The sequence below is a fragment of the Amborella trichopoda genome, chromosome 2 (genome assembly GCF_054954075.1).
Source record: "Amborella trichopoda isolate Santa Cruz 75 chromosome 2, AtrichopodaSantaCruz75HAP2 v2.0, whole genome shotgun sequence".
Classification (NCBI taxonomy): domain Eukaryota; kingdom Viridiplantae; phylum Streptophyta; class Magnoliopsida; order Amborellales; family Amborellaceae; genus Amborella; species Amborella trichopoda.
In genome coordinates, this window is record NC_142337.1 from 9,999,419 (window position 1) to 10,021,369 (window position 21,951).

At 36.0% G+C, this 21,951-nt stretch overlaps 2 protein-coding genes and 1 non-coding gene across 5 annotated transcripts; 2 read left to right on the forward strand and 1 right to left on the reverse strand.

The window, feature by feature from the left end:
• The first annotated feature begins 349 nt into the window (after positions 1 to 349).
• On the forward strand, positions 350 to 3,262 carry LOC148783092 (uncharacterized). 3 transcript variants are annotated; one of them, XR_016049097.1, is made up of 4 exons: positions 350 to 1,939; positions 2,032 to 2,159; positions 2,246 to 2,321; positions 2,411 to 3,262. XR_016049097.1 is itself a non-coding variant. In XM_088857924.1 (4 exons), exons 1-4 carry the CDS (start codon positions 1,780 to 1,782, stop codon positions 2,563 to 2,565), a joined length of 519 nt encoding a protein of 172 aa, XP_088714050.1. In that variant the 5' UTR covers positions 856 to 1,779; the 3' UTR covers positions 2,566 to 3,262. The 3 variants fall into 3 exon arrangements, 2 of the variants coding, with proteins under 2 accessions (XP_088714050.1, XP_088714051.1); XM_088857924.1 differs by having other exon boundaries at positions 856 to 1,939; XM_088857925.1 differs by lacking the exon at positions 2,246 to 2,321 and having other exon boundaries at positions 1,669 to 1,939; positions 2,411 to 2,562.
• Positions 3,263 to 9,089: 5,827 nt separating this feature from the next.
• LOC148783093 (putative xyloglucan endotransglucosylase/hydrolase protein 25) lies at positions 9,090 to 10,347 on the forward strand. The gene is made up of 3 exons (XM_088857926.1): positions 9,090 to 9,438; positions 9,580 to 9,773; positions 9,864 to 10,347. The coding sequence occupies exons 1-3, from the start codon at positions 9,166 to 9,168 to the stop codon at positions 10,219 to 10,221; spliced, it is 825 nt and encodes a 274-aa protein (XP_088714052.1). The 5' UTR covers positions 9,090 to 9,165; the 3' UTR covers positions 10,222 to 10,347.
• Positions 10,348 to 20,477: 10,130 nt separating this feature from the next.
• LOC18431845 (xyloglucan endotransglucosylase protein 1) lies at positions 20,478 to 21,740 on the reverse strand. The gene is made up of 3 exons (XR_016049098.1): positions 21,400 to 21,740; positions 21,136 to 21,273; positions 20,478 to 20,990 (listed from the first exon to the last, which is right to left on the reverse strand). It is a non-coding gene; the product is annotated as a xyloglucan endotransglucosylase protein 1 (transcript).
• Positions 21,741 to 21,951: the final 211 nt, after the last annotated feature.

Genomic DNA, 21,951 nt, shown 5'->3' on the forward strand with positions numbered 1-21,951 from the left:
GTTGTAGCCATGTTTGGAGCTTGCATTTTGTATTATTCTAAATGTTTGTAATTGATATGTACGAAAATATTATTGTCAAAAAAGGTATTTTGCAATAACAAATAACAACGAATATGACTACATGAACTACCGCAACATATTATCACTACATATGGTGATTATTTTTCTTTTTGAACTGTCAGGTTAATTTAAACTTTTTACATCTTAAAACAGTTGAATCATGTCAAGATCTATAGAAGACCCTGCATGGCAACATGGGGTCAGACTTGATCCCAATAAGAAAGACAAAATTATTTGTAATTACTGTCAAAGAGTGATAAGTAGTGGGGTACATAGGTTCAAGCAACACTTGGCAGGGGTTAAGGGAGAAGTTTCTGCATGCACTAGTGTCCTAGTAATGTAAAAAAGCAGATCGTGGCAATTCTTAATGCTAGCAAAGGTAAAAAAATTGCCAAACATAGGATGAATGAGGAGATAGCTAGTTTATATATACCATCAAGCAGGAATGATACAGATGAGCAATATAATTATGACCTAGAAGAGCAATATAATAATGAGCTGGACATGGCCACAAGATTGAGTTTACATGAACAATATCAGAGGGAATGTGGGTTTAGAATGCCTAGTGGGTCTAGCTCAGACATGCATGGTGGGCCTAGCTCCGATATGCATGGTGGGCTTAGTTCAGATATGCATGGCGGGTCCAGCTCGAGCATGTATGGCGGGCCCAGCTCAAATATGTATGGAGGGGTTGGTGGCAATATGTATCAAGAAGAATCAGTTGTTGAAGAAATTGTTTCTAAGTTACCTAGGAGTGCCAGTATTGCAGGTCATGGTCGTAAAGACCCATTTCTCTCAAAGCCTAAGTCACAACAGATGACCCTAAAAGGCATGGTTAAAGGTACAAGAAACATGTTAGGGAGATATGTTGGTAAATGGTTCTACGATAAAGGGATTCCCTTTGATGCAGCCAATAGCCCATATTTTCCACCTATGGTTAGTGCAATCCAGAGAGCCGGGCCAGGGGTAAAACCCCCGACGGCATATGAGCTCAGTGGGCCAATATTAGACGAAGAGGTAGAGGAAGTTAAAAAGTGGATTGAAGAATATAAACAGAGTTGGCCAAGGACAAGAATTACTCTCATGAGTGATGGTTGGTTGAATAAAGTTAGCAAAAAGGAGTTTTTAAACTTCTTGGCCTATTCCCCAAAAGGTACAGCTTTTTTGTCTAGCAAAGACGTATCAGGGACGAAGAAAGATGCAAACTTCTACGTACGACTATATGATCAGATAGTGGAGGAGGTGGGGGATAAGCATGAAGTCCAGTTTATTACGGACAATGCGCGTGCATGTGTTTCTACGGGCAGCAAGTTGATGGATAAGATGAAGCATCTAGTATGGACCCCGTGTGCTGCACACAGCATCGATCTTATGTTAGAGGAAATCGGTGAGATCAAAATTGTGAAGGAGACTCTAGATGAAGCAAGGTTGGTGTCGAGATTTATATACAACCACTCGAAAATATTATTCTGTTTAGAGAACACTCTAAGAAAAAAGAGATAATCAGGCCTGCCATAACCCGCTTTGCGACCGATTACTTAGCTGTGGACTCTATTCGACAATCTGAAGGTGCATTAAAGAGATTGTTTACTTGTGAAGAGTGGTTAAATGACCGCCTCTCGAAGTCCAGTACCGGTATAAAAGTGGACAACATAATCTCAAATAGGCTGTTCTGGTCTCGATGTTCCAGGGTTGTAGAGGCCACTGCCCGTGTTAAGAATGGTGGATGCTGATAAGAAAGCTACCATGGGTATCCTTTATGAAGGTATTGAGAGGGCGAAATCAGCTATTGGGGAGAAGTGTAATTTTGCTAGCAAAGTGATCGAGATTATAGAAAAGAGGTGGAACACCAAATTCGGACGTCCAATTCATTATGCTGGTAAATATATATTTATATCATTACAATGTTTCAGTTTAAATCATTTTTTTATGAAATTGTAAATGACATTTTTCTACCTATATATTTTTTAGGTTACTACTTCAACCCAAAATTTTTCTATTTGACACCTGAACAACCCCACAAGATTATGGAAGGGGTCAGATACATTATTGCAAGGTTGGAGAGAAGCCATCGAAACCAAGTAGCAGCAATACAAGAGGTATTATTTAATGTTTGGGTAAGAACTTCATTGAGTTGTTATATTTGTGAGGAATAATGCACTAAAACGTAATATATTTGTTTTAGCTTGCTATGTATAGGGATGCTATAGGATCATTCGAAACTAGACTTGCCAGAAATTCTCGAACTATGATGGATCCAGGTTATCCCGTCGCTAATATTTTGTTTATTCATATATTTAATCTTATGAATTGTTCTTGCCCTTACAATGCTTTTTACATTTTAATCCAGCTGAATGGGGGGAGATATATGGTACTGATGCACCTCACCTAAAGAGGATAGCAATCAAGGTGCTCTCCCAGACATGTTCTGCTACTGGCTGTGAGCGCAACTGGAGTACGTTCCAATGGTTGCACACTACTAAGAGGAATCAACTCGCTTCATAAACTAGTCTACATTCATTATAATTTAAACCTTAGAGAGCGACAAATAAGAAGGAAGCTTGAAGACTATGGGCCGATAGACTTAGACACAATATTTGTCACAGACACAGCAGACCGATGGGTAGTAGAAGAGGAGGAGCCAGTGTTGCACAAGAGAGCGTTCCTTGAGGCTATCGGTGATGAAGATATTGAAGAAAGTGATGAGCGGCATGAAAGAGGAAGCAGCCAGCCAATGTATCCACAATATGTCGGTGATATTGCACCTAATGAGGGAGAGTGGGAAGGGGGTCTAAGAGAAAATAAGAGAGATGATGATTCTGAGGCCACCCTATCCCAACCATATTATTCACATATCGAGTCCCAACAGCAACAGTGTAGGGATGAGCACGACAGTGCAGGTGAGCATGAAGGATGGACAAGCTTCGGGGATTTTGGATTGGGAACACAACAAAACACTAACACTCAGGGATTTGAAAATAGTCAGACGCCCGCTAATATCGATGATTCGTTTTTAGATCGAATCAATGAATTGTCAAACGAATTCAATCAATGACACCAGCGTGACCAAGAAGAACAACAACGTCGTCTATCATTTTATTTTTAGATCGTATGTTACTAATTTTATGCTTTATTGTAGTCCATGTATGTTGATATACTTATTCCATGATAATTCTATGTTTATCCTTTTGTGTGATGTAAATTAAATGTTGAATGGCGGTTCATGCAGGGGAAGAACATATCAATATTCGCATATTCATTCAAAAACATGAAAATTCTTAATGGAGTACCCTCATTTTTTATTGAATTCCTAAAAAACAATATTTATAATGAATTTAAATAATTTTTTCGGATTTTTTTGAAGCTTTATTCTGACCGATTCACCTGATTCCGATCCGGATCGCCGATTCACCGATCGGGATTGCCGATTCGTCGATCCGGATCTGTTTTTGGAAAGCCCGATCTGGGTCACCGATCCGGTTTTTAAACCATTGGAGTAGAGCATGGAGCCACAAAAATATATATTGGATTGTTTATCAAGATATCATTTTTTTTTGTACAAGGCCTATAAGAAGCCACTACGCAATGTCTCGGAAAAAAATGAATAGTATTTTCCCCTATAGGTTTGGCGTCGTTCAATTTTTATGGATGGCGTGAAAAATCAACCGCACCAAACCTATTATATCCATTGCGGTCGATTTTTCATGGGAAAATCACGTGAAACCGCAATAGCTCATGTTATGACTTTTTCGGCTAAACTGTAACGTTTCTATCAAGAGCTATTGCAAGTGAAATCACTATTCATTTGCACACCATTGCATTTTTAAGGGTTATATATATATATATATATATATATATATATATATATATATATCATATTAGCCCAATAGTTAACAACGACAGTGTATGCTCAATGCCCCAGATTGAACATGAGTTGAACTAATGATTACGATTTTATTTTGTATTTGAATTTTATTTTTTTATACAAATCCAAACCATTTGAAATTTTGAACGTCTATTATTTAAAAATATGAAAATATAATATAAATATCAAAAAAATAATTTATCAAAGATAAATTGACCAAAATACCTCAATAATATTTAGGAGTATTTTAATCAATTTATATTTTCTAAATTATTTTTTAAGATTTTTATTAGGTGTATCTTGATGAGAAGAATTGATCCTTAAAATTTTATGTGATTTGGATTTGTAGAAAAATATTAAAAATTATATTACAAAATGAGGTTGTGACTATTAGATCGGCCTAAATTCAATCTGGGTCATTGGGCTTACACTTGAAAATAATAATAACAAACTGAGAGTCAGATATTTGGAATTGTATAATATGAGACCATATACCATTGTTACAAGAAGTTACAATCACTCATAGCCATTAGATGTCAAATTAAGTGGATTAAGCGTGTCAAGGAGTTTGAGAAACTTGCTTTTGAATTGAGTGTAGTCAATGACACATATACAACAAGCTGATTTAAAATCTGATGGATAAGAATGATTGTGACTTCCTTATAAAAATATAAATGATAATATTGTATGCTTTTCTCAAATATGTATATGGTTAGATCTTAATATTTAGGAACTTAGAATCTAATTCTATTTGAGAATGGTGAAACATCCCAAACTTTCACTAAAAATATTCCAGAAGTCAAGATTTCAAAATTCTACCTTAAAATATTTGACAATGCAGATGTTGATTGTGGCGTTGGTTCGTTATGATTAAAACATAATTCTCAGTTAACGGTCGATGTAATCTTGGGCGGCGACATGTCAGATTGCCGACAACACCACTAGCGGCACTGGCGCCACTATAGGTGTCATTGTGTCCAATTTTAGCCAAAATGTGGTTGTTTGTAGAGTCAACACTACCACCATCATCGTCCAAGCAATGATGGTTACTTTCAGCTGGAATCCAAGTTCGACAATGGGCAGTGATTACAACCAAGAAGGAGCAGAAGTAGTTGATGGCCTCATTCAACGATGAGCCCCCATCCCCCATGAAATGATGATTACTTCTTCCTTCAGTTTAAGCATTTTGATGTCGAGCGATTGGTGACAATTTTGGCCAACCTAGGCCTGACGCTATTGATACTGGCATCAGGGTGCTACCCTAGCATTGGACACAATGATGACTCTTCTACACTCGCATTTTGAAGGCATCAGTTTGGTGACTCGAGCCACCACCCTCCTGGACGTTACTTTCCTTATTGATGACGCTAGTGTCCCCAGATTCATGTCGACACTGTGCCGAGGCCATCCTTAGTGTTGGTGTTGTTGGTGGATGCATTGCTTTAAGATTCACTCTGCATCAATTTAGAGTGGTTTGTTCCATATCTTTCCTTATGTTAGGGCCATTCTCAATCTGTTAGAATTCTTTTCAAAGTTCTAGGTTTAGGTCGAGTCTTCATGACAAACCATACAACACGGGGGTGGGTGTTAGGGTGCTAGTTTTGAAATTATGGGTAGTTCCAGGGTTTACGGAGGCTGGCTGGAGGTTCTTCGGCTTCCTAGAGTTTCTTCATTCGAGATCATGGTGTCTACATGTTTAGATTTGGTTGTGGTTTGTATAAGGTTGCAATTTAGACAATCAAAGTAAGGTGCGCCTCCAATTTTATCACAAGATATAATTATGGTATAAATATTCTAAGGATGGCTAATAATCTTTTCTCATCTTTAATTATACAATTTTAAACTTTAAAAGTAGTTCAAATCAAGTTGATCTATAAAAACATGAAAATCTTCAAAATATATAGCGTAGATAATATGTTTCAATGTGCATTATTTTTGGGACTTGAAATCTGTTATTTTTATTTCCATTTCCATACATCTCGATGTCGAGAAAATCAATTAGAAAGTTTTCCAGCATCAAAACAACCTTTTTTGACGGATTTTTTAAATGCACTTTAATTCTGCATTTTAAGGTTGCAACCTTATATAAATATTTCCATTGGATTTTATTGTTCCTATTTTTAAAGAGAAGAGTCTACATCTTGTGTTTTTTTTTTTTTGGTATTATTTTTTATTTATTGCATTTTTACCGTGAAATGAATGTGCAGCACTCAAATAGGACAACGATATCAATATATACACAAATTCAATAATTCTATCGAATTACATAATATAGTAAAATATTTTCTGGACTATGTTTTGATTTTAATTATCTTTTGGATATTTTTTGAATTTTTTATTATCTCCGGGTGGGCGGGTCAGCTGAATTGATCTATATCGCTAGTTTGCCAAGCAGTGTTCACAAAACCGAGTGATTTAATTGTTAATTGCCTGGTTAAATCGGAACCGGCAAGTGGCCGGTCCCAGTTTTGGGCGGTTTTGGTGATCAACCAGTATTTAAAAAAAAATAAAAAATGTATATAAATTCTTAAAAATAAGGAATTTAATTTGTAATGCTTTTTTAAATATTCTTTACATTATGGTAGAGATTAAAAATTGTTTTGGTTATTAATACTCACTTTCATCTTTTTCATAATATTTTTAAAATACCACAAGGCACAATTCGTTTCGTTAAAATCCATTTTTTTCATTAATTTTCAACTTTATTTTTTAATGTGTTTTGTTTTAATCATTCTTTATATGTTTTTCATATTTTAGTTTTTTTTTTTTGTATGTTTTTAATTTATTTTTCAACACTTTTTTGACCGCTCGGGACTTACCCGGTTAGAACAGTTGAATCGACTGGTTTACCGGTTAGGCCATTTAAACCGCTTCTGGTCTCATGTTTGGTTAACCGTTCCGGTTCGATTTTGCGAACATTGTTGTCAAGTGATTGATTAAGCTGCCGAGCTAATTTTGGAAATAAATGTAATAAATAATTGGAAACGTATACAATAAGACCATTTACTTCTAGTAGTGTTCAAATGAGCAAATCGGGCTACTCGGCCCAAGCCTGAGCTGCGTAATCGACCCGAGTTGGGCCTAGGACTGGAACATGAAAAAAGTGTTAAAAATTTTAAACTATAAAAAATTAAGAAATATATGTTTAAAATAAAATAAACCAAAACACATACAAACAAGGTAAAAGAAGTCGAGAAAAATAGGTTTTGAAAAATCAACTTGTGGTGGTGGTGGTGGTGGTGAGGGGGAGGGGGGATATTTTTAAAATAATCTTAAAAAGATAGAAAAATAAATATTCATTGCCAAAATACTTTCCAATCTTAAAATAATATAACACATAAACAAACATGTTATAAATAGATTTTTCTATTTTTTGAATTTTTTATAAATTTTAAATTATTTTTAAGATCTCTAAGCTGGACCCCCCACTCGAGACAACTCGCCGCTACTGCCCGAGCCCGAATAACTTGGCCAATTTTTCGAACACCTTGGCCAATTTTTCGAACACCGGCTTACTAGCACATTGGTCCTTTAGCTTTCAAATAGGGTAATTATGAGCATGTTATTAATTCGACTTCAATCTAAGAAAACAAGTTATTGTGACACATTCTATCGCATCCAAAGGGTAATTAAGAGTAACTCCGACATGGGAAAGATATAGGATCTCATGTAATCCTTGTCCAATTAATGTGCTACGAGTAGCTCAGTATTTACGCTTCCAAAAATGAAGTATGCATGCACGGTTCCTTGTCAGTGCTAAGGACGGCCCATGGCAGTGAGCCCCAAGACTGATCAAGGAAAAATGCTAAAAATGCTGCAGTTTTATGAATAGGCGTAGCTATGGCAACGGGTCAAGTTGGGTAGTCCCAAACCCAACCCGATTAAGCTTCATAAGGATCCGATTGGGTCTTTGTAGCTTGGACCCAAACCTAAGTTAAGAAATTAAACTCTTTATATATATATATATATTGTACATTGGGAAAGTATTGAACGAGACCATTTACCTTTTATACATAGTAGTCACAATAATCTTGACCATAGAGTAGAAAGTTGGGTTGTTGCAATTATTCCATTGGCCAAACTCAAACTTTAAAATAAATTTTTTTGAATTTTGTGACACATCCAAAATATCAAATTTCTCATCAAATGATTTTAAGGAATTATGACCACTTTGTATTAAAGGTAAATGGTTTCATTATATATAACTCTTTATATATTTTTATATTACTTTATATTATATACCTCTTTATATATTTTTATATTACTCTATACAAAGTCGAATCAGGTCTACCCTAACTTAGATTCAACCCAGTCAAGTAGGATCCATGCCAGAACTGATCTAGGATCAATCCACCATGTTCGAGACATAGAGCAGGACCCAGATCCGACCCATTTGCCATCCATCTCAATGTTATCAAACTAGAGATAAAAAAAAAGAGAGTAAAGATTTTGCAAAGAGAGCGAACTAGAGAGAGAATAAAAAAGAGAGGAAAGTTTATGTAGGTCCATGGCTCTAAATCATCTAATTCGACCCTACCTAAAAATTTTCATTAAAAGGTGTCGTTTTTATCTTCAAGTATTCTCAAATCGATCATCTCGACATCAAGATGCACGGACAAGAGAAAAAAAAAAGATTTTAAGTTTTAAAAATAGTGTAATTTGTAATATATTTTTCAACCGTCAATTCAAGTTTTCATAAATTTGCCGATCAACAATATATTTTTAGCTTTTAACTTTATAAATAAATATAAAAATATATTTTAAGACTATCGCAAAGATTTCCCATGTTTAAACCACATTTGAAGATACTATTCGAGGGTAGGTTCTAATTTGATTGTTTAGAGCGTAAGATATATACAAACCGCACCCAAGAAAAAGAATCATCTAAACAAAACAAACAGGTGGAACGGACGGCCGCGGCGGCGTCTCACGGAAGGCTCTATTAGCCAGAAGCTTCATACAACAGCTGTCTGGTAGCTGCGAAACGCGGAAATAAGAAGCTCTATCCCTCTCTCGCTCTCTCTCTCTCTCTCTCTCTCTAACAATTTTTTGTCTCTAAACTTTATGGCAACAAGATCCAAAGCCCAGCTGTTACCATTCATTCCACCCCGCGCCTAATCACTTTCCCAGATACTTCCTCTTAACTTTAGTTCCTCACTATAAATCTCTCCACACTCCACCATTATCCATCATCACTCACTTTCTCTCTCCCCTTAAACGCCATTTCCCCTCTTCTTCCAATGGCTTCTTCTCTGTCTTCTTGTTGGGCTTTGACACTGCTTATTTGGGGTCTTTTGGCTGTGGCCTCTATGGCCAATTTCTACTCAGATTTTGATATAACTTGGGGAAACGATAGGGCTAAGATATTAAACAATGGTGAGCAGCTTCACCTCTCCCTAGATAAGTACTCTGGCTCTGGTTTTCAATCCAAGAATGAGTACCTCTTTGGGAACATTCATATGCGCTTAAAGCTCGTACCAGGCAATTCTGCAGGCACTGTTACTGCCTATTATGTATGTCCTCTCCCTCTCTCTCTGTCTCTCTCTCTCTCTCTCTCTCTCTCTCAATCAAGCACTAATTGTTTCAGTTAGTTCAGACTTTAGAGAGAGAATCAATAGCAGTGAGATGATGGATTTTGATTTTGGGTTTTGCAGTTATCTTCACAAGGCCAGACCCATGACGAAATCGACTTCGAATTCCTGGGGAATTTGAGTGGAGACCCTTATACCCTCCACACCAATGTGTTCTCTCAAGGGAAGGGAAACAGGGAGCAACAGTTCCACTTATGGTTCGATCCAACCAAAGACTTCCACACCTACTCCATCTTGTGGAACCCAAACCACATCAAGTAATAAGTCACTGTCTCTAAACACTCATATTGATCTCTCTCTATCTATCTAAGAAGTTGGATTCTAAATATAAATTCCGATTCGAACAGGTTTTCAGTGGATGGTACGCCCATTAAAGTGTTCAAGAACGCAGAGCATTTAGAAGGACCCATGAACCTATATTCGAGTCTGTGGAATGCTGGGCCACAAGGGGAGACTGATTGGTCTCAAGCTCCTTTGGTGGCTTCTTACTTTAACTTTGAAGCTGATGCTTGTGTTGCTTCTATATCATCAGCATCTTCTGCATCTCCATGCAAAGCTTCAGCCTGGTTGAGCCAAGAAGCCTTGGACACAAATGAGCAAGAGAAGTTGAAATGGGTTCAAAAGAATTATATGGTCTATAATTATTGCACTGATACCAAGCGTTTTCCTCATGGCCTTCCCCCTGAGTGTTCACCCTCTTCTTAACTCACATCTCATACTTGTTATTCTTTAAATTTCATTAGACCCTCATTGCAAGTATATGTTGAAAATTTTAGGTGATAGGCCTCTGATACCACTGTTAGTTTTTATGGATGTCCTGATATTTGAAAGCACGCGAGGTTACGCACTAATTATTGATAATTGAAAGAACGCACTTATGGAGAGAAAAAAAGTACACAATTGATAATTGAAAGAACGGACTTATGGAGAGAAAACAAGTACACAAGGAGAGAGAGAAACAAGGTTGCACTAGACTAGTTCCCTGCACAGGTTGCACATATCTCAAAGAACGCACTTATGGAGACAAAACAAGTACACAAGAGAGATGGACACCAAGTTGCATTAGACTAGTTTCCTCCACAGTTCGTGGTTATCTAATTCATAGAGCCCATATGTATAGTCTCGACAATGAGCAAAACTACCCATTACCTAGAAAGAGGGATAAGTACCGAACACGTGATAGATAGAGGGGATTACTACCTATATCTAGAGAAAGTGCTTATTACTTTTTTTTTTTTTTTCTTGCTTTTTCTTCTACTTGCTCTTGCTTCGTGCATTTGCTTCTTCTTCTTGCTTCTTACTTCTTGCTTCTTTTTCTTCTACTTTTTTTTTTCTTGCTTCTTCTTCTTCTACTTGTTTTTTCTTGCTTCTTTTTCTTCTTCTTGCTTTTTGCTTCTTTTTCTTGCACCTTTTTTTTCTTGCTTCTTCTGCTTCTACTTGCTTCATGCATTTGCTTCTTCTTTTACTACTTCTTTCTTGCTTTTGCTCTTTCTTTCTTTTTGCTTTTTTTTTAATGCCTTCTCATGGCATCATCATAAATTCGGACTTCAATGTCCTGATTTTTTAAGCACTATCTTTTATGCCTTCTCATGGCATCATTATGTCTTTTTATGGCATGACAAACTATCAGTTCTTCCAAACACAATTTTCAATTTCTTCTATTATGTTTCTCATTAGGCACCCTCATGCCTTTTCAAGACATCATTATGCATTTCTATTTTCTCGACTTCATCATGCCTTTCTATGGCATGACATCATTATACCTTTCTATTTTCACGACTTCATCAAGCCTTTCTATGGCATGACAAACTAAGACTGCAATGTCCTATTTTCTTTTTTAAAAAATCAGACAAACTAAGACTGCAATGTCCTATTTTTCTTTTTCAAAAATCATTTTTCCTATGCCTACATTAAGCATGGATTTCCCATCACGCATTTCTATGGAACGACAAACTAAGGCTGTAATGTCTAATTTTCCTTTTCAAAAATCATTTTTCCTATGCCTATGCCATGCATAGATTTTCCATTATGCCTTTCCATGGAACGACACACCAGGATCGTAGAGTCCTGTTTTTCTTTTTTTCCCCAAAAATCATTTTCATTTTCTCATGTCACCTTTTTAGAATTTTTTATTTTAAAATCTCAATTTTCTGATTTCATATCAGGACTACTCATGTCCCATTTTTAGAATTTTTTTTATTTTTTAAATCTCATTTTCTGAAAACTTTGAAAAAATACGACATCAATAGCTTTTGAAAAAATACGACATCAATAGCTTTCCAATTTTGTTTCCCCATTTCAAATTAGTAAAAGAAAAAAAAATGAAAAATGAAACACTATCGGACAATTGTTACTGTGCGATATTTGGATGGTGATGAGGGTAGGCGAAATCACTGTTCATTTTCGTCTATAAACGTTTTGTAGTATCTTCCATATATATATATATATATATATATATATATATATATATATATATATATATATATATATATATATAGAGAGAGAGAGAGAGAGAGAGAGAGAGAGAGAGAGATATGTGGTTTCCTTAAGGTTGCAAAATTAAACAGTCCAATTAAGGTGCACCTTCAAATTTGATCACGACATATAATTTTGATATAAAATATTTTTAGGATTATCTCAAAATCTATTTTTGTATCTAATTATAAAATTTCAAACTTAAAAAATGGTTTAAATCAAGTAGATCGATGAACATAAGAAAATTTAAAAAATGGATGGTCTAGATAATGTGTTGTAAGACGCACTATTGTTGGGACTCAAAATCCTTTTTCCTTTCATAATCATACATCTCAATGTCGAGATGCTCAATTAGAGGGTTTTTCAACATTAAAATAATATTTTTCAATGGATTTTTGAGGTGCATACGTAGTTCTACATTTTAAGTTTGCAATCTTACATATATATATATATATATATATATATATATATATATATATATATATATATATATGGAAAAAACTGGGTTAGCCTACTAGCTCATATGAACATATGAGCCCAACAGCTCAGATTGAATTTGGGTCGATTTGACGATCATGGATGTCCAGTCATGTTTGAATTTTATTTTATTTCTACAAATTCAAATCACTTGAAATTTTAGGCGTATGTTCATAAAAAATAGATGCATCTTCTAAAAATATCAAAAAAAATATTTTATATGAAATAATTTGACCAAAATACCCCCAAAATAATTTGCAGATAATGTTTTTATATTTTTATTAGGTGCGCATTGATGACAAGAACACACACCTAAAATTTCAAGTGATTTGGATTTGTAAAAAAATAAATAAAATTCAAATACTACTAGACATTTGTGATCGTCAGATCGGCCCAGATTCAATATGAGAATTTGGGCTATTGGGCTCATATGTTCATATGAGCTAGTGGGTTAAACTTAGCTTTTTCCTCTATATATATATATATATATATATATATATCGAATGTTCTAGAGCAGGTATGTGAACAGTAAACTATTATATTTTACTATTTCTTTTAAAATACGATAGTAATTTAAACAAAAGAGGAGTATGCAGATTACCGGAATGACAGATATATCTATAACTAACCACTGGTGTGGGTGTGATTGCCGATTTTAATACTAAATACTAATTTGAACTGCATAGTATATTAAGAAACCATTATTACAAACTGTATGTTACACTGTATATTACATGAGCAAATCATCATTACAAACCATAAATTGTATATTACAGACAAAAAGAGAAAATGTAAAGGCACACTTACAATTTACAAATACAGTAACTGGAAAACAGTTTCCAGTGTTGAGGACAATATGAAGGGAGTGAATGAAAATTGCAATCGCACATGCTGAAATTATAAGAGGAAAGGAGAAGATAGAACCTGAGTTTTAGTAGAGTAAAAAACTAGAAAGAGACCTGGAGAGCATGGGCTGTGAGGTCAAAACAGCTGCTGTGGTGCTAAGGAGCAGTTGTTGGAGCTCAAAGATGAGTAGCAAAAGAGAGAGCAAAAAGTGAGAAAAAGAGCAGAGTGATAAGAGAAAGAGCAGAGTGAGCAGAGCTTGGAGTGGGAGCGAGAGAGCAAAGCTTAGAGAGAGGGAGACGAGAAGAGAAGCTCTGAGTCGACCTGCTTCTTCCAAGGCAAGAGCATGCCTTATATAGCCGACGAGAGGGAGGAGCCTTCGCGACGAAGGTAAAGGAGGGAGATGACATAAAGCATCGAATGGACATAAAGCAAAGAGAAAAGACGTAAAGGGAAAAGACAAAATTGAAAAAGAGAAAAGAAATATTCTTGCGGTCGGTAATAAGACAAAACAGCATCCTGGAACAATGTCTTTGGTCGGGAATGAGAAAAAACAGCATCCTGGAACAGTGTCTTTTTTGTCTTCATGTGTCGGTAGGCTCTGTCGTTTTATGTGAGTGGCTACAGTCTTCTGTGTCGCATATGTCGGTGAGCATAGTACGTCTTTATCGTATATGTCGGTGAGCATAGTACTTCGAGCATAGTGCAGCATAGTGTCAGGGTCTTTGGCTGCATTCGTCGGGATCATCCTTATCTTCTTCTTCTGGATCGGTTTCTTCAAGTGGGAAGTATTTATTTGCACGGGTTGGCGATGATTGTACTGTTTCTTCTGATGAAACTGGTTTTCGTCCAGCTTCTGTAAAGATTTCTCGCATTTGTTGTTCAAGGGTTTCTTTGGTAGCATTGGGATTGGCTTGAAGCATGTTTCGCAAATATGTGGGAAAATCAAATGAGGTATTGGCAGTATTATATCCGGTTGGATTTGGATTGTATATGGGTTTTTGTGGAAGAATTATTTTTGGGACTATTGTTGTGGGGTCCATATTAAAAATGTCCCACCATTTAATAGAAATGGTTTTGCCAAGTCTAGAAATATAAGTAGGTTGGCTGTATTATTCACAGAGATAGAATATTCCCATTTCATGATCCATGGGAGTTGGTATAATGAAACAAAATAAATGTGAGGGTCTGTATTGATATCAATAGTATTAAAAATAGCAAACTGCTCCTGAGCTTTTTGAAAAGTAGGAGGCAAAATATCAATGGTTGATCCCCATATTAAAAACCAATTTTTAAACCAACTTGGGAATCTTTCAAAAATCAGTAACCTAAATTGGATATACCAACTATGAGAATGATTTGGGTTTTGATAAGAAAATACTTTGTGCCATGCTTCTATATATTCGGCATATTTATAATACTTATAAGAAAAATCAGTAATGTTTAACTTTTTTCCTTGAGTGGGATTGCAACCCCACTCTTCATAAGATAACAGCTTTTTAATTTGCATTTTCTAGTATGCAATCGCTCGTGTATTCTGTTGGTAATAATGAATAACAGAGATAGACCCTGTTTCCATTAAGATGACCTCATAATATTCACGGGTTTTGACTCCATTGGTAGGATTCAAATGGTTTATGAGATATAGTGGAGCAAGTTTAGCTGGATCCATATTGGTATGGTGATCTTCTATGGTAATATCCATGAAAAATGCTCTTTCGATAAACGAAGAGCGAGGAATATTAGGCCTTTGGGTCGGCCTTGATTGAGCAAGAGTGAAAGCGGGAGTGGATGTATTAGTCTTTGGGTAGGTTATTTGGTGAATGGGTGAAATGGAAGGTGAAAGGGTGGCCAAAGGCGGATTTTCACCTAAAACAGGTATTATTTCCAGTGGACGTTTCTCATTGCGGGAAGAGTTGCTACGAGTACCCATAATAGTAGGTAGATCAGACAAAGTATTATTATTATTAGCTGCAAAGAGCTGTATTGCAAGTGAAAGTGGTGTTTCTTCGTCGTTGACGTCAGTGTGGCCCCCCTGCAAAAATTCATGGGTTAAAAAATCAGGGAGAGAATTTGAAGAACTGTGAATGTGTTTATATATATATATATATATATATATGGTTTGGGAGAGGTTGTCTACAAAATCTGTTTTTGAAAGGTATTTACAATTTTCCCAATTATTTTCTTCACAAGTTTTAACGTGATAAATTAAAACAATTCTATGAAAACGATCTGCTAAGCAAGTTGGTAGGTGGGGACTGGGGAGGGTGATTTCATGGTGGTCTTGTAGGACCAGGTACTCGAAAGTTTCACAAGCCCTAATTGGGCAGAGGAAAAGAAATACTTAACCCGTGGAGGCATTTGCTAGGACTGGGTTTACGCTCCTTATTATTTACATCTCTCGTATCATGGACATGGAGGCTCATATGAGAAATCACTTTTCCAGAACTGCTGGAGCAAAATGCACTCAAAATTCGTTGATAAACCTTGGCACCAACCTAAAAATAAGGGTAAATAATGTGCATGTACTTCCAAATAATTGTTGGCTCTGAAGTTAATTACCTTTTTTAGGAAGATTCAAAGTTATGAAAGCCCATTACGCGAGTTCGTAGTGACGACAAAATTACTATAAAAAAAAAACTTTGAATCTTAAAGATATGAAGTTTAGCAATTATTTTGCCAATCAAGAACTTCAGATTTTTTTTATTGCAAAAAGAAAAAAGGAAATTCAGATTTTGATTGCATAAACGCGTGGAAGTAGAAAGATCGGTTTACAGTACACTAATGGGCCAAGCTTTTGGACCTATTTTAGAATCATTATACGAGTATTTAGGAAAACTACATTAGGTTAAACGCCAGATTTAACCAACAAAAATTTGGAATATCCATGTATTATCCATGCATTGTGCTTTTTTCCATGCAAAGGAGAGCATGGTCAAGTTTTAAATTTCTCGTTAGTCTTCAGATTGAGTAGAACATAGCCCGAAATATGTTCAGGGTTGAGCTGATGTTTTAATCTTTTCAAAATTAAATATCAAGAAAAACCACCGTTCATCAAGGTATTCAAAGACCCAATTTTTTATCTTTTTTCTGCTCATCTTATGATTGTAAAGTGTATACAAAATTTTATATCAAGAAAATCTTCCAAAGTGGGTATTTTGCAAATGGAAGCAAAGAGGGACTTTTGCCGGATTTTGTCAGCCGTTTGCGGATTCTGATTTCGGTGTTCCTAACATGTGAGAAACAAAATATTTTGACAGGGCTGCTGCAACCGCATCAAAATAAGTAAAGCATCATCTCAAAACTCAACAAATATTGCAGTTCTGGCATTGGAAAACTTTCATGTCGATCATTTCAACCTTAGCAATTATAGTTATGAAAAAACTATTAGTATTTCAAGCCCTAAAAATTGTGTATATTATAACACATTATCTAAACCGTCTATTTTCAAGTGTTCACATATCTATAAAATCTTTACCATTTATTGAGCTAGAAATTTCATGTTTAGTGGTGGAAATTAAGTTTAGAGTGATCATAGATATTTCCATGTCCAAAGTCTTCTATGGATATAATGGTAGACAAAGCTCTTGTTGTTGCGTGCAAGAGAAGAAGCCCGTAACAACAATTCAAAAAAGAAGAAGAACTTGAGAGGGAGATGACTTGATGAAGTGTTGGGGGTAGGAGGTTTCTGCTTGCTCTGATATCATAAAGAAATTTAGAGAGAGAAATGAATTTTTGTGAAATAATTGTGCCCCACGTATCTTGTGGTGGTTCTTTCATTGTATACATAATGGTATTACAATAGTGTAATATACACTTTGCTATACATACAATGTTAGAATATGGATATATCGGGTTTATATTGATATACATCATTATGGATGTATATGTATATATCTCTTGTAGTGATTCTTTCATTATATATATAATGGTATTACAATAGTGTAATGTACACTTTACTATGCATACAATATTAGGATATTTATATATCGGGTTCATATTGATAAACATCATTATGGATGCATATGTATATATCTCTTGATAAGGTTAGGTATCTAGAAGATAAAGACCAAATAGATAGCAAGTTATTTTAGTCATCAAGTTATCATTTCATAATTATCTTATCTAATTGTGTGATTGTCCTCTATATATAGAGCTACTTATTGATGTAAACATTCATCCAAAATAGTGAAGATGTAGCTAGTTGGTCTTTAGATCCGTGAATGTAGATGTAAACATTCATCCAAAATAGTGAATATGTAGTCAATTGGGCTTTGAAGATGTAGCCAATTGGGCTTTGGATCCGTAGACGTAAACATTCATCCAAAATAGTGAATCCGTAGACGTAAACATTCATCCAAAATAGTGAAGATGTAGCTAGTTGGGCAATAGTGAATCAGTAGACATAAACATTCATCCAAAATAGTGAAGATGTAGCTAGTTGGGCTTTAGATCAAAATAGTGAAGATGTAACTAGTTGGGCTTTAGATCAAAATAGTGAAGATGTAGCTAGTTGGGCTTTAGATCAAAATAGTGAAGATGTAGCTAGTTGGGCTTTAGATCCGTTAACGTAGATGTAAACATTCATCCAAAGCTAATTGGGCTTTAGATCCGTAAACGTAGATGTAAACATTCATCCAAAATAGTGAAGATGTAACCAATTGAGCTTTGGATCTGTAGACGTAAGGCTTCGGCCAAACCTGAACGACATAAATATTGTATTCTCTCTACTTCGCTCTCCATTCTCAATTATACTCCCAGGAATTATAACATGGTATGAGAGCCAAGAAAAAATTTGATTTCCTACCTCTACCGGAGCCCCTCTGGTACACCCACAGATGAAAGCTGGTACACCCACAGATAAAACTGCTTTCATCTGGCCTCGTTTTTTCCCAAGAATTTCGTAGTACCATCCTAGTTTTTGATCTCCTTCAGAGTATTGTTCGCTGCAACTTGGTAAAGATCTTTTTGCAACGCCATCATCAACAATTGCATCAGCATCACTTCCATCAAGATGGATCGATGACTTTTCCTGTTGATCCTACCTATCTTTTTGCAACGCCATCATCAACAATTGCATCAGCATCACTTCCATCAAGATGGATCGATGACTTTTCCTGTTGATCCTGCCTCTTCTGGGTGATGAACTCTAAGGTATGTAAGTCTAGAGAATATACATGTAAGACCAGGGAATATAGGTATTCAACCTTTCTAATGTAACTCTGTATAGACCCTTGAAGCAATAGAGCAGCTTCTGCAGAGTTTATAGGAACATGGCCATTAACAGACCTCGAGCAAATATTCTTCAAGTTGTTTTGCCACATCGAGAACCCAATTCGATTCAGGTCTCAACTAGGCTGCAAAACCCTAGGTCCAAATCCGTGTACCAGAGGGAAAAACAAGGTCGGAGTGTTTGGGTAAATCATCCATTGGAACAGAGACAATGGAATCAGTAGAAGGAACAAAAAAAAAAAAAAATCCTTTGATATTTGATTGGTCTTGAGAGCTCGGGAAAATGAATACCGCTCACCTCTTCTCTTTCTCAGAGAGAAATAGCTCTTACAGGAGCAACGAAGAGATGATAAAATCTAGAGAGAGAGAGAGAGTCTGTGTGTTTTCAAATAAATCCTTGCTTTTTATTTGGTGGTCCATAGGGACCATATCAAAACTCTTCTTTTATAGGTGCACGGGTTTGGTGCACTTGCACAGGTTTGGTGCCAAAGTCTTTTCATTTTGGGATTGTTCTCCATAAAAAAAAAAAATAATAATTGAAGAAGTAGAAAGAAAAAGAGAGGGTGGTATTTTTTTAAGATGGGGGCTATTGTCTAGAAGCCCAATTTCATTCGTATTTTTATTTTTAGATATGATTGTACTCAAAAGAAAAAAAAAAAATTATATTTTGTAAGTTGGGTGTTTCTTCGCATCCACACCCAATTTGAGAGGAAGAGTATAGGAGATATGGGGATGATGTGAGTAGTGATGAAGTCAACATTTCTAAAGTAACCGCCACGTGGACAAGAAAATCCAAATTTTGGATCAGTCCAATTACTATGCAAAAGGAAGTTATGGTTGATGATCAAGAGTTTCGTCTCCGGATGAGGAGATGAAGATGATCGAATTTCACAGTCCTAGTTGTTGGTCAAAAGTTCCCTCTTCAGATGAGGAGATGAAGATGATCAAATTTCTCGATCTTGGTTGGTGATCAAGTTTTCTGTTATTTGATCAAACGATCTCGTTTGATGATGGAATTTTTTCTTATTCCATCCTGTGTGATGATCGAGCTTACTCGATCCTGTTTGTTCCAGATGCCTATATTTGAATGATTGAGTTTTTCGTTACTCAATCCTATTAGATGATGGAGTTTTCCGTTGCTTCATTCTGTATAATGATCTTTTTTCTTTTAGAGAGAGAAAGTCTCTAGAAAGAAAAAAAGTCAAATAAAAATACTTCCCAGGAGTATTTTTTGGTAGAATTTTGAAATCCTTTACTACCCAATTATTTTTAGTGGAAGTTTGGTATGTTGGGCCATTCTCCAATAAAATTAGATTTTAAATTCCTAAATACTAAGATCTTCTAGACAAGGTTTTTATTTGAGGGAGTGTAACTGTTGTTCTTTCATCTATGCACTACACTGGTCTAAATGGATTTATTTTTACCTGCAAATTCTTTAGGGAAAGACATTTTTGGGAGAGGATAAATGACAAACCACATATTTTTAACGTATACTACACGCCTTCGGTAGCACAGTTGACTTCTAATTCATCGGCTCACGATCACAGTTTACTTCTATTGGAAGATCTCGGGAGAATTTTTTCAATCTGAAAATTTTGAAACTATTTAAGAATTATTATGTTAAAAAAAAATTAAATTTGAGTTTTTTAATACTTAAATCTCACTATTTAAAGATTAAATGGTCTCCATTCAATGTCAAGACATTATTTTTTTTCAAGTGCATAGAAAGTACGGTAAACGATTATTTTTATTAAAATTAATCTATTAAGAGGCTGCATCCCCAAAATTTGGGGCATCTAAGTAGGGGTTTTATCGGAGCGAATAAATGGACATTCTTCTCCCCGAGGAGTAGATTCTCTTTTCGCATTTTTTAGAGAGAGAGAGACAGCTTTGAGGAGGAGAAACCAGTCCACATTAATTTCGTGATTACAACAGGAAGAAATAAACGAATATTTCATATCATAAGAATATGAATAAGGGGAAACAATATACATAACCAATGTAATGATGCCTTCGATGAGGTTCCAATGAAATTAAAGAATAACAAGTATGAGATGTGGGTTAAGAAGAGAGTGAACACTCAGGGGGGAAGTCCCTGAGGAAAACGCTTGGTATCAGTGCAATAATTATAGACCATATAATTCTTTTGAACCCATTTCAACTTCTCTTGCTCATTTGTGTCCAATGCTTCTTGGCTCAACCAGGCTGAAGCTTTGCATGGAGATGAAGAAGATGCTGAAGCAACACAAGCATCAGCTTCAAAGTTAGAGTAAGAAGCCACAAACGGAGCTTGAGACTAATCAGTCTTAACTAAACCACCCCTTGTGGCCCAATCATCAGCATTCCACAGACTCGAATGTAGCTTCATGGGTTGGTTCTTTGGAAAGGGAACTCCTAAATGCTCTGCGTTCTTCAACACTCTTATGGGCGTACCATCCACTGAAAACCTGTTCGAATCGGAATTTATATTTAGAATCCAAGTTCTTAGATAGATAGAGAGAGAGAGATGAATGTGAGTGTGTAGAGAGAGAAAGAGTTCTTACTTGATGAGAGAGATGAATGTGAGTGTGTAGAGAGAGAAAGAGTTCTTACTTGATGTGGTTTGGGTTCCACAAGATGGAGTAGGTGTGGAAGTCTTTGGTTGGATCAAACCATAAGTGGAACTGTTGCTCCCTGTTTCCCCAGGAATTCGAAGTCGATTTCGTCATGGGTGGGGCCTTGTGAAGATAACTGCAACAACCCAACATCAAAATCCATCATCTCACTGTAATTGATTCTCTCTCTAAAGTCTGAACTAACTGAAAAAATTAGGGCTTGATTGAGAGAGAGAGAGAGAGGGAAGGGGGGAGGACTTACATAATAGGCAGTAACAGTGCCTGCAGAGTTGCCTGGTACGAGCTTCAAGCGCATATGGATGTTCGCAAAGAGGAATTCATTCTTGGATTGAAAACCAGAGCCAGAGTATTTATCTAGTGAGAGGTGAAGCTGCTCACCATTGTTTAATATCTTAGCCCTATCGTTTCCCCATGTTATGTCAAAATCTGAGTAGAAATTGGCCATAGAGGCCACAGCCAAAAGACCCCAAATAACCAGTCTTAAAGACAGAGAGGAAGCCATTGAAAGAAGAGGGGCAACAGTGTTTAAGGGGAGAGAGGAAGTGTTCAACAAGGGATGGTGTTATTGTATGGAGAGTTGTTAGGTTTTTATAGTGAGGAGCTAAAGTTAAGAGGAAATATGTTGGGAAGCAATCATGGAGAGTTATGACTGGGAGCAGGGTGGAATGGCTGGTCACAACTGGGCTTGGTAAGTTGTTGGCATAAAGTTTAGAGAGAGAAAATGTTAGGGAGAGAGGGATAGAGCTTCGTATTTTCGCGTTTCAGGGGATAGAGAGAGAGAGCTTGGTGTTTC

Bases quoted from the DNA above. Each gene is read 5' to 3' on its own strand.
- LOC148783092 (XM_088857924.1), top strand. From the start codon at position 1,780: ATGGTGGATGCTGATAAGAAAGCTACCATGGGTATCCTTTATGAAGGT. The intron at 2,160-2,245 runs GTATTATTTAAT...TATTTGTTTTAG, and splicing joins AAGTAGCAGCAATACAAGAG to CTTGCTATGTATAGGGATGC. The intron at 2,322-2,410 runs GTTATCCCGTCG...ATTTTAATCCAG, and splicing joins TCGAACTATGATGGATCCAG to CTGAATGGGGGGAGATATAT.
- LOC148783093 (XM_088857926.1), top strand. From the start codon at position 9,166: ATGGCTTCTTCTCTGTCTTCTTGTTGGGCTTTGACACTGCTTATTTGG. The intron at 9,439-9,579 runs GTATGTCCTCTC...TGGGTTTTGCAG, and splicing joins GCACTGTTACTGCCTATTAT to TTATCTTCACAAGGCCAGAC. The intron at 9,774-9,863 runs GTAATAAGTCAC...CGATTCGAACAG, and splicing joins TGGAACCCAAACCACATCAA to GTTTTCAGTGGATGGTACGC.